This window comes from Lynx rufus, unplaced genomic scaffold (assembly GCF_022079265.1).
Source record: "Lynx rufus isolate CCGP_SWC_20201006 ecotype Redwood Valley unplaced genomic scaffold, mLynRuf1.p SCAF_16, whole genome shotgun sequence".
In the NCBI taxonomy this organism is placed as follows: Eukaryota; Metazoa; Chordata; class Mammalia; order Carnivora; family Felidae; genus Lynx; species Lynx rufus.
This window is the reverse complement of record NW_025814830.1, coordinates 13,924,064-13,935,558: the sequence shown is the minus strand read 5'-3', so window position 1 is coordinate 13,935,558 and position 11,495 is coordinate 13,924,064. Positions and strand designations below refer to the sequence as shown.

Below are 11,495 nucleotides of genomic sequence, written 5' to 3'. Positions count from 1 at the left end.
CGGATGCTTAACTGGCTGAGCCGCCCAGGCGCCCCGAGAAAAACTATTTTACATGTAAAGTGGATTGACTAAAAGCCAAATTGTTTTAATTTTAACTGGAACACGTCTCACGTGTCTTATTACCAAGCCATTGTCTTAACAGTGAAGTTTAAGTCCCATTTGTTTGCCGGTTTCACATACACTTGAGGGAGCTACAGCTCAGAGAAAGAATATGGTAAATGCCTTGGTTCTTGAGTTCTGGGGAGTGACTGGGTGCCCCAAGCCATTTTCATCTAAGGAACCAACCTCTTGCCACTAGGGGGCGCCATCGGGGGAAAAGTGGGCCTCTTGGGAGCATTGCTGGCGCGGCCTGGCCTCTTGCTGTACACGCGCCCAGAGGGCATCCTTTGCAGACATCCCTGCACTCAGTTCCCACTGCTATAAGAATGATACCCATTCTGCAGATGGGCAAACGCACACACCAAGTTGCGCAGCCCAGAGGAGCAGAGCTGGGATTTCAGTGTAGGTCTCTTGATTCTGTAGCCTGAAGACATTTCCACTTATGGCTCCTCGCTGTGACCCTGCTTTGTCCGTGGGGGTGGGGGGAGGGGTTGCTTTTCTCCCACCAAGCCCATTCAGTGTGCCCTCCCTCTTTTTCTGGCACACTCTCTTCCCCCTCTTGTGCACTCATCTGGAACTCCCCTCACACACCTGTCTCGAGCCGTCCTCTTCCCTTAGCCTGCAGCCCATATAATCAGCCTTCTGAGCTGCCCTCTCATCTGCTCCCTCATCTCCTCCCCACCTCCTTGCCTTGGTCCAGCTCTGTCCTAGCCTGCTGGGTCCCTGTCTGGGCCTCCCCCTGGGCTCCCAGCCTCGGAGAGGTGGAGCCACCAGCACAAGAGGCAGTTCTGGAATTCAGGATTCACACGTGGATCCAACCTGGATCTCCCCCCTGCCCCCAAGAAGGCCCATGTCCTAAGGAGAGACATCAGGAGGCCCGGCCCCCTCCCCCACCAAGACAGCCTGGGAACCAGAGGCCATGGGTACATCACGCTGCTCATGTAGCCAGACATTAGCAGAATCTTGAATTTCAGGTCTATAAATCACCTGGGTTGGGGGGTGGGGTGCTCATAAATCTGTTTTCCCATGCTGGTCGGCTTGCTTGACCTCTTGTCCCCTCCTCCTCCAGACTCCCTTCCTCCTTCCTAGGAGACTGGCCCAAGGAGGGGCCTGGGCATATATATAGGCAGCTACTGTGGGAGGGGCTGACCACAGAGGCTTCGGAAAGAGAGGTGAGGAGGGGGCTCTGGAGGGTCTGGATGAGCAGGGGAAAGTAGGAAGCTATGAGGTGCAGGGAGGCCAGCACTGAGCTCTGGCCAATGAGCCTCGGTTTCCTTGTCTGTAAAGTGGCCCGCCATCAGGGTTGTGGGGAGATTCATTCAGCACCAGTCTGGGCCCAGCAGAGAGCCAGGAGCACCCCCGGCAGCTGGGGTGTGGGGTGAGGCTGGTGGGGCTTTCCTCGCCTCCTGGCCTCATTCCCACTCATGTGTCCCCAGCAGGACTATGGCTTCTGCAGCAGCAGAGGCGGAGAAGGGGTCTCCGGTTGTGGTGGGACTGCTGGTGGTGGGCAACATCATTATTCTGGTGAGACCTCCCCCAGTGCTGGGAGCCCAGTGGGCGGGCAGGGAGGAGGGGATACCTGGGGGTGGGGGCTCAGGGCCCAGGACTCCCGGGTTGGTGATGGCTGCAGGCTGTCAAGCCAGGGCAGCCTGGATTCCAATCCCGGCTCTGCGGCTCCCCAGCTTTGCAAACTCCAGCAAGCCACTCTCCTTCTCATCACTCTGCTTCCTCATCGATAGATTATGTCCCCATTGTGGGGACTGTTGTGTGGGTTCATCCATACTGACCCTCAGCTCCAAAAAAGTGCTTGACAAATGTTGTCCTCGTTAACATGACTATAGACATAAAGTGCCTGCTTGGGGCACAGGAGGCCCATCGTAATGAATGCTAACCATAGCAATGTCTTGTTAATTACTATTTAATTTTTTAAACTGTGATGCCTGTACATGGCTCTTGAGCCAGACAGCCTGGGCTCAAACCCCAGCTCTGCTGCTTTCTACCGTGGGACCTGGGGCCAGCAACGTAATCCTTCTGGGCCTCAGTTTTCTCATCTGTAGATGGAGATAAAATAGGAATGCCGAGAGTTTAAGATGAGTTATCAGATTCGTGCGGAGCGTGGGACGACACACGGTTACTGTTTGTATCGGCATGACTCTGCAGCTGGTGACGATGATTATCACACAGAAAGCAGTTAGTGGGACCGTGCCTGGCGCGCACACACTAAATACCCCATGAGTGTTAGTGTGAGTGTTGTCAAAGGTAGCCACTGTTCTAGAAGTCTTCCTCTCTCCTTGCTTCCCATCTCTCATCCCTACAAGTACCTAGATTTTTAGTTTCTCCAACAATTTCTTTAAGCAATAGGAACGTGTATACCTATTTTCTTCCCTTTTTGTCCAAGATACAGCTCATTCCACATCCTGCTCTGTGCCTCCCAGTTTCTCCTGCTGACCTAGTCTGTAGGCCCTTCCACATGAGTCCTCAGCCTCCTCGCCCTTTGTCATGACTGCAGAGCACTCTCTCGTGTGGCACGCCGGTTCCTTTTACGTGGTGACACAGGGAATGACTGTGTGGGTTTATGATTTTCCTGCACGAGCAGGATTGATTACTGCAGGCGGAATTGTGGATCAAAGGGTTGATGCGTTTGTAGTTGTTCTGCCCCGGCCAGATTCCTCAGCTCGGGAATAACACTATTGAGAGAGGGCATGTGATCAAGCATCTTCTCTGTTCCAGTCGTGTGCTCTGGGCTGTGTCTGTGGCATCTCCTCGTATCCTTGAAGCAACTGGCGGCTGGGATGTGGGCGGGGGGCAGGGATCCGGCCGGGCAGCCCTTCCCTTCTGGCCTCTGCCCAGCCCCATCCCCACTCATGGAAGGCGAGGAGGTCCTTGCCCTTCTTCTTACAGCCCGCTTTACCGAGGCCGGTGGGGGCTCGGAAGGGGAACTTGTTCACAGAGAGTCCCGCAGCCCCGGCTGCCACGCCTGAGCCAGCCTTTCTAACCTGTTGCCCTGTCCAGCTGTCAGGCCTGGCCCTGTTTGCTGAGACCGTATGGGTGACAGCTGACCAGTACCGCGTGTACCCACTGATGGGCGTCTCAGGCAAGGATGACGTCTTCGCTGGCGCCTGGATCGCCATCTTCTGCGGCTTCTCCTTCTTCGTGGTGGCCAGCTTTGGTGTCGGCGCGGCGCTCTGCCGCCGCCGGTCCATGATCCTCACGGTAAGGCCCCGGGGGCAGGGCATGGGGACGGGTGGGCACGGAGATCATCCACACGGAACCATCGTAACAACCACCGCCGCGGCCACGAGTGTGTGTTCATCATGGTGCCACACTTGGGCCTGTCGTCCTATTTAATCTTCCCCTAACCCAGTAACAGGCTCAGCTGTTATCCTCAATTTCCAAAGAAAATTGGGGCACGGAGAGGAAGGCAAGGGAGCTCTGCCGAGGAGGATGATTCTTGAGTGGCAGGGCTGAGATTCGAACCTCAGCTAGTTGGTCCCCAGAGTCTGTGCTCGTGAACAACAACAGTAATGACAGGACAGCTACCGTTCAAGGAGTGCTCGCTATATTCTAAATGTTTTACATAGATTGGCTCATTTATTCCTCACAACCTACCATGAGATACCATCCTCCTCGTGAACCCGTTTGACAGAGTAGAAACTGAGGCTCGGAGGAGTGAAGTCACTTATCCAGGGTTGCACAGCGAGTGGGTGACAGAGCCGGGATTTGAACCCGAGTAGTTCAGCTCGAGCCTGTGCTCTGAATTTCTGCCGGGAATGACCACCACCACAAGAACCCACACTTCCCAAGCACGCCTCATGTGCCCGGCACTAGGCTGAGCAGTTTAGAAAATGAGCTCCGCCGATCTCCCCAGAAGCCTCCGAAGTTATGCTTCTCGGCCCCTTCACCAGTTGAGGAAACCGGGGTTCAAAGAGGCCAACAGCCCAGGCGTTCGGGAAGGCAGGGCCTCTAGTCCCGGCCCCACTGCTGCAGAGCCAACGTGGTGCCTCCTCTACAATCCAGGGCCTTTTCGATTCCCGGGAGCAGCTACTTATTCAATCGACAAACGTTTATTGAGCAAGAACCACGTGCCAAACCCCGCGCTGGGCACTGGGGCTCTGGTGAACCCCTTGTCCCAGGGGAGGATGCTCCAACGGAGCAGCAGTGCACAGCGAAGAGGGAAGGGAGGGCCGGAGCTGGGGCAGGGGAGGCCTGAAGCCAGAGAAAGCGAAGGCCTTGGGGAGGTGAGGGAGGGAGTGAGCCTTGAGTCTACAGGAAGAGCATGCGGAAGAGCATGCGTGGGGGAGGGAACAGCAAGGGCAAAGGCTCTGAAGTCAGAGCCAAGTGGGGGTGGCGGGGAGGGAGAGGAAATGAGGTTGGATGGAGTGGGTACAGTGGGCGGTGGGCAAGGGGCGTGAGGGCGAGAAGGGGAAGGTGGGCCTATCGGGTGAGTCTTGCCAGCCTTGGTAAGGACCTGGGCCTTATTGTAAGATGGAGCCTTGGAAAGGCTCTCCTTCTCTTTTTCTTTCTTTCCTGCACGGAATTCTCTGGCATAACCATTTAACCTAAGCCCTAAAAGCTCACCCAACTGGTGAAAAAAAAAAAAAAAAAGGTGGCTGTCTCCCTTATTAGTTTGTCATTAACTAAGACACAAAATTTTATTTTTATTTATTTATTTTATTTTAATTTTATTTATTTATTTATTTTTATTTTTTTAACTGGGCATTTTTTCACATGATAGTTTATTGCAAAGATTGCAAATTGAACATTGGTTACCGACTGGAGAACATTTTTAAACATTTTATTTTGAAAAATTATCCAACTTACAGAATCGTGGCAACAGTAAACTCCCACAAATCTTTCTAAATTCAGCAGTCACTAACATGTTGCTTTGTTTCTCAATCTTTCATTATTTATTTTTTATTTTTTAATGTAGTTTATTGTCGAGTTGGCTAACACAGTGCATACAGTGTGCTCTTGGCTTTGGGGGTAGATTCCTGTGATCCATCGCTTACATACAACACCCAGTGCTCATCCCCACAAGTGCCCTCCTCAATGCCCATCACCCATTTTCCCCTCCCCGCCGCGCCCCTGCCCCTTCAACCCTCAGTTTGTTCTCTGTATTTAAGAGTCTCTTATGGTTTGCCTCCCTCTCTGTTTGAAACTATTTTTCCCCTTCCCTTCCCTCTGGTCTTCTGTTAAGTTTCTGAAATTCCACATATGAGTGAAAACATACGATATCTTTCTCTGCCTGACTTATGTCACTTAGCAGAACACCCTCCAGTTCCATCCAGGTTGCTGCAAACGGCAGGATTTCATTCTTTCTTATTGCCAAGTAGTATTCCATTGTATGTATAAACCACATCTTCTTGATCGATTCGTCAGTTGATGGACATTTAGGCTCTTTCCATGACTTGGCTATTGTTGAAAGCGCTGCTATAAACATCGGGGTACAAGTGCCTATGCATCAGTACTCCTGTATCCTTTGGGTAAATTCCTAGTAGTGCTACTGCTGGGTCATAGGGTAGTTCTATTTTTAGTTTTTCAAGGAACCTCCACACAGTTTTCCAGAGCGGCGGCACCAGTTTGCGTTCCCACCAACAGTGCGAGAGGATTCCCGTTTCACCACATCCTCGCCAGCATCTGTTGTTTCCTGAGTCGTTCATTTTAGCCACTCTGATGGGTGTGAGGTCATATCTTGGTGTAGTTTTGATTTGTATTTCCCTGATGATGAGTGACGTTGAGCATCTTTCCATGTAAGGCATAGAATTTTATGGGAAATTTACGGGAAATTTCAAACATAGAGCAGAGTGAGTGGCATGAGCCCTGCACCCCCATCACCTGGTTTCAACGACATCGACCATAGACTTGGCCAGCTTTGTCCCCTCTGCTCCACCCCTGCCTGCCCACATTCTTCTTTCTGGGGTATTTTGAAGTGCATTGCAGACACCAAGTCATTTACCCATAAATATTTGAGTGCACATTTCTCTGTGATGAGGACACTGTTTCAAGCAGCCAGACGTGTTATACTGCAGCGTCTCAGCTCATGGCAGAGGGGTTAGCACGACCACTTTCCACCCCCTGTTGCTCTGAGGCAGAGGGCGTGGGGTGAGGGAAGAGCTTTTTTTCTTCTTATGCACAACCATCATGCCACTGGTGCACCTACAAAACCCACCCAAATTCTTTCATATCTCTCTTCCGATATCTGTTTGAACGCAGACTAGACAAACAGACAACCAAATGTTCCTGGTTGTCTCAAGAATGTCTTTTTTTTTTTTTTCTCCTATGGTAGATATTTATTTTACTGCACCCAGGCCAATAGTTAGCTTCAGGAAATACTTTACATATTTCTGTTGCTTTCATTTGTTCCTAACATTTTATTATAAAAAAATACAGAAATCAAAACACAGAAAAGGTGAAAGACTTGAACGGGGAACACCTGTACGTACACCCACCACGTAGATGCTACCGTTCACATTGTCCTACGCTTCTTTTTAAAATTGCATTTCTAGGGGCGCCTTGGTGGCTCAGTCGACTGGGCATCTGACTTCGGCTCAGGTCATGATCTCATGGTTTGTGGGTTCAAGCCCCACGTCGGACTTTGGGCCGACAGCTCAGAGCCTGGAGCCTGCTTAGAATTCTGTGAATTGCTTAGAATTCTCTCTCTGCCCCTGCCCTGCTCATGCTCTGTCTCTCTCTCTCTCTCAAAAATAAATAAAAGCATTAAAATAAAATAAAATAAAATAAAATAAAGTTGCATTTCTATCCATCAGTCCGTCCCTTGAAGGGGTGTGTGACTTGATACAGGCTTTGCCCTGACCGGGCTGTCCCTCTGTCTCTCCCTCCCTCTTTCCCCAGTACCTGGTGCTCATGCTCATCGTCTACATCTTTGAGTGCGCCTCCTGCATCACATCCTACACTCACCGAGACTATGTGAGCTGGGCAGAGGCCAGGGGAGGGGCATGACTCGGGGGAGGGTGGCAAGGGTCTGGGCCTGGGGGTGGGGTGGAGGTTGACCTCCCGCCCCACCCAGCCCCACTGCATCCTGCTCTTCCTGGACCTCCGCAGATGGTGTCCAACCCATCCCTGATTACCAAGCAGATGCTGACCTTCTACAGTGCAGACACGGACCAGGGCCAGGAACTGACTCGTCTCTGGGACCGCATCATGATTGAGGTGGACATGGGCCGGGGGGGGGGGGGGGTTGAGGCGGGCGAAGGGATGGGGAGGGCTGGAGGACCTGGGACTCTGAGGTAGCTAGGGCTCCCATTATGCCCACTGGTAGATGATACCCACTCCTGCGGTTCTTATGGGGGGTGGGGAGGGCTGGTCATGGCCATTTTCCAGATGAGGAGACAGGCCCAAAAAGGGAATGTCACTTGTCCAATGTCACGTGGCTGGTAAGCTGGGATCAAGAGCTGACAACCTATAACCAGAGTCCCTGCTCTTAATCATTACACATACCTTCTTAATAATGATGGTAATCATAATAACGAAATGTAATGAGTACTAACTTCTTTAGTACTGTTCAAAGCACCTTTAAAGCTTACTTTTTCCTCATAACTACCCCATAAAGGAGATCAGCTTTCTAACAATGAGGAAACCAAGGTAAGAGGTTGCGTGGCTTTCACAAGGTCACACAGCTGGTAGGTCGCAGAACCAGAAGGATTGAAACCCAGACCAGCAGCTTCCAGAAGCCACATTCTTTTTTTTTTTTTTTCCTAATGTTTATTTTTGAGAGAGAGACAGAGACAGCATGAGCGAGGGAGGGGCAGAGAGAAAGAGAGAGACACAGAATCCGAAGCAGACTCCAGGCTCTGAGCTGTCGGCACAGAGCCCAACGTGGGGCTCACACTCGTGAACCGCGAGATTATGACCTGAGCCGAAAGTCGCTGTTTCACTGACTGAGCCACCCAGGCGCCCCCGAAGCCACATTCTTAATTAAACCCAATGCGATGTGGCACAAGAGAAGAATATTGAGGACCCAAGGGAAATTGAGGTCCCAATTCGGTTCAAGTCATACAGCTAGCCAAGATGGGGACTCGTATTTGAAGGAACCTATGTTTTTATCATTCACGGCCACAAATTAAACACCCACAGGGGCCAGAAGAAGCCAAAATTCTGCCTTTGGGTGTCATTTACTTGGGGTTTTGTTGACAGCTAATTCAAAAGAATTTTAAAATAAGTAACGAAACGGTGGGTTTGATCCAAATCCTCCACCAGCCTCTTGGTGACGGGACAAATATCTTCTGCTCCCTGTTCACACACACGGACACTGGCTGCCCCCCCCCCCCCGCCGCCCCTGCGAAGCCAAGGACATGGGGGAGCATGGGGGAGTCAGGCCCAGCTTCCTCACTCTACAACCTCGGGCGAGTGGCTGTCCTCTCCGAGCCGAAGCCTGCCTGACTCCGGCCTTTCTCTCCAGCAAGAGTGCTGTGGCACATCCGGTCCTATGGATTGGGTGAACTTCACCTCGGCCTTCCGTGCAGCCACCCCGGAGGTGGTGCTCCCCTGGCCCCCATTGTGCTGTCGGCGGACAGGCAACTTCATTCCCCTCAATGAAGAAGGCTGCCGCCTGGGCCACACAGACTACCTGTTCACCAAGGTGCGCACCACCCCCCCCCACCGGTCTGCAGGTCTGGCCGCCCCGGTTTCTTCTATCTCTCCCTCCCGTCCTCTCCTCCCCTCTCTGGCTTTTTCTTTCTCCCCCCTCTCTCTGGCTCGCCCAACCCTCTCCCCGTCGGTCCCTCCCTCCCTCTGCTAGTCAGGGGGAGGCCCAGGACCTGGCACCTGCGGCTTTTCTCAGTTGGGAATAAGAACAGCAACAATAACAGCTATCGCACAACAGCAACACCAGCCATCGCTTATCGAGCCTTTGCGTGGTGCCGGGCATTCTTCTAGGTGTTTCAAGTTTTTGTCTGATTTCTCACCGCAGCCCTGGGAGGCAAAGATTAGAATGATCCCATTTTAAGGATGAGGAAACGGAGCTCACTCGCTAGTGAGGGATGGAGCTGGGGCTGGATTTCAGGAGGGCAGGCCCCAACTAGGCGCTTTAACTAGTGCAAGGTGAGTGCAGAGGCAGAGATTGAAACCAGAGGAGATTAGCTGGGAGGAGAACCAGTCCCAGTGGTTGCTCTGGCTGCTTTTGACCCCCGGGGGGGGGGGGGGGGCTTCAGCCACGTCTTAGATCAGGTGTCACGGAGAGAGGAGCCTGTGCAAACCATCACCGCTGTCAGAGTCACCCAGCCGTTTCTCAAGCCCAACTCTGTGCAGAGTGCGTGTGTGTGTGTGCGCGCGTGTGCGCGTGTCGTCCCATGGAATCCCCACAAGCGCTCTCGGAGGCCGGTGCGTCAGGGTTGCCGCTTGCACAGACTGGCAAGCTGAGGCTTAGAGGGTCAGAATCATTCCTAGGCTCCAACAGCTAACAGGTGGCAGAGCTGGTCCCCAATTCAGTCCCACCTGACTCCAGGACAGACACCCTGAATCTCGTTCTCTGCTGCTTCCAAGTCGAGGCAGGGGTCTACGTGGAAATGACTCGCTTGTGAGACTCGGGCCCCACCTGGCCTCATTCCTAAAGGACGTAGCAAAACTGCACTCATCCTAAAGGCAGATTTCAAACCCTGGGAACTTACGGGCAGCATGGAAAGCCAACTCTAGACAAGACTGCCCTCAGACTCTCATAGCCACCAACAGGGCAGTACCCACCTGTGCGGGGCGTGGGCTCCACATCGCATCCCCGGTTCCCCAGAACCGCTCTGGGAGGTAGACACTGCCACACCCCCCATTGCACAGGTGAGCAAACCAGGGCTTGAGGAAGGAAATCACCTTCCCAAGGGCTCATGGTGACGTTTTCTCAACCCCCACCCCCTGTCTCTCCCCCTCCCAGGGTTGCTTCGAGCACATCAGCCATGCCATCGACAGCTACACGTGGGGCATCTCGTGGTTTGGGTTTGCCATCCTGATGTGGACGGTGAGAGGTGGGGAGCCTCTGGGCTAGGCGGGATGTGCGTGTGGGGCCGGAGCGCCCCTCACTCCACTGCCTCCTCCCCCAGCTGCCTGTGATGCTGATGGCCATGTATTTCTACACCACGTTGTGAGGGACAGGAAGGCCACATGCACGCCTCGGCCTCTTCCTCCTCCTGTTCCTGTCTCCTCCGGCCGCGGACTGGATGGCTGCCTCACCTCTCCCCTTCCCACCTCCCTCAAGCTTCCCTCCTTCCTCACCAAAGACCTTTTCCCAGGTTTCTGAGCCCTGCTGGGACTCGGAGGTGCCCCGAAACCCTGGGACATGTGTGCGTGGGCCCTTAGCCCTTGGCGTCATTTCACTTTGCTGATTCCTGGCCCATCTTTCAGTGTCAATTTCAAGTCCTGTCCTCCGGGGACCCTTCCGGGATCCCACCCACCCCATCACCAATGCCTCTCTTATAGCTCCCCAAGCTCCTCCTTCATGGTAGATGTTGGCCCTCATTGCTAAATAGTTTGGGGTTGTTTATTCTCTGGTGGACTAGGGTCGCCGGGAAGGGAGGAACAAGCTCTGTCATGGTCACTGTATTGTCCCCAGCATCACCCAGCAGAGGGCTGAGCGTGGATATTCAATAAATACTGGTTGAATGAATTAATTTGCTTTCTTCTGGGGCAAAGACAAATGAACAATAACTCTTCCAATGGAAGTGGCAGAAACCCAACTGGCACTGACTGAAACATAACATAGAATTTCTCGACTCATGCGACTGAGTCAGTGTTGCTGGCTTCAGGCATGTCTGGATCCGGGGGTTCAATCTAAGTTTCAAGGAAACCTGCTTCATTCGCAGACAGAATTTCTCATAGCTAAGCAACACAGCAGCAAGAGAGGCCTCTCTCAATAAAGATCAGAGCAGAAATAAACAATATAGAATCTAAAAAAACTGTAGAGCAGATCAACGAAACCAAGAGTTGGTTTTTTGAAAAAATAAACAAAATTGATAAACCTCTAGCCAGGCTTCTCAAAAAGAAAAGGGAGATGACCCAAATAGATAAAATCATGAATGAAAATGGAATTATTACAACCAATCCCTCAGAGATACAAACAAGTATCAGGGAATACTATGAAAAATTATATGCCAACAAATTGGACAACCTGGAAGAGAGGCCTCTCTCCCAACAGCTCTACCCAAGGTCAGGGATTCAATCTCACTGTCTTACTTTAGAGTCTAGCCCATCCTTTTGTTGGGGAAGGGAGGGTATCTGAATTAATACTGCTAAGGGTGGTGTTGGGAAGTGGGGGTGGTTTATCAAAGGAAAATTAGAGCTCTGGCTGTTGGGCTGGTATGGGTGACAGATAACCTCCTCCTACGGGCTGTAGCTTCCAGCAAGTTCTCTAATGGGTGGATGACAGCAAAACTCTAGGAATCTCATCCTCGTTC

General features: G+C 52.2%; 1 protein-coding gene across 1 annotated transcript; it reads left to right on the top strand.

Moving 5' to 3' along the window:
• Window positions 1-1,542: 1,542 nt before the first annotated feature.
• On the top strand, window positions 1,543-10,624 carry UPK1A (uroplakin 1A). Its single transcript, XM_047079291.1, has 7 exons — window positions 1,543-1,623; window positions 3,112-3,312; window positions 6,952-7,026; window positions 7,162-7,269; window positions 8,519-8,698; window positions 9,980-10,063; window positions 10,146-10,624. The coding sequence occupies exons 1-7, from the start codon at window positions 1,543-1,545 to the stop codon at window positions 10,188-10,190; spliced, it is 774 nt and encodes a 257-aa protein (XP_046935247.1). The 3' UTR covers window positions 10,191-10,624.
• The last annotated feature ends 871 nt before the right edge of the window (window positions 10,625-11,495 follow it).

What these genes read in the sequence shown, in the direction of transcription:
- UPK1A (XM_047079291.1), top strand. Translation starts at nt 1,543, where the DNA reads ATGGCTTCTGCAGCAGCAGAGGCGGAGAAGGGGTCTCCGGTTGTGGTG. An exon ending in GCCGGTCCATGATCCTCACG is followed by an intron (nt 3,313 to 6,951) that starts GTAAGGCCCCGG and finishes CTCTTTCCCCAG; the next exon opens with TACCTGGTGCTCATGCTCAT. An exon ending in GGGACCGCATCATGATTGAG is followed by an intron (nt 7,270 to 8,518) that starts GTGGACATGGGC and finishes CTTTCTCTCCAG; the next exon opens with CAAGAGTGCTGTGGCACATC.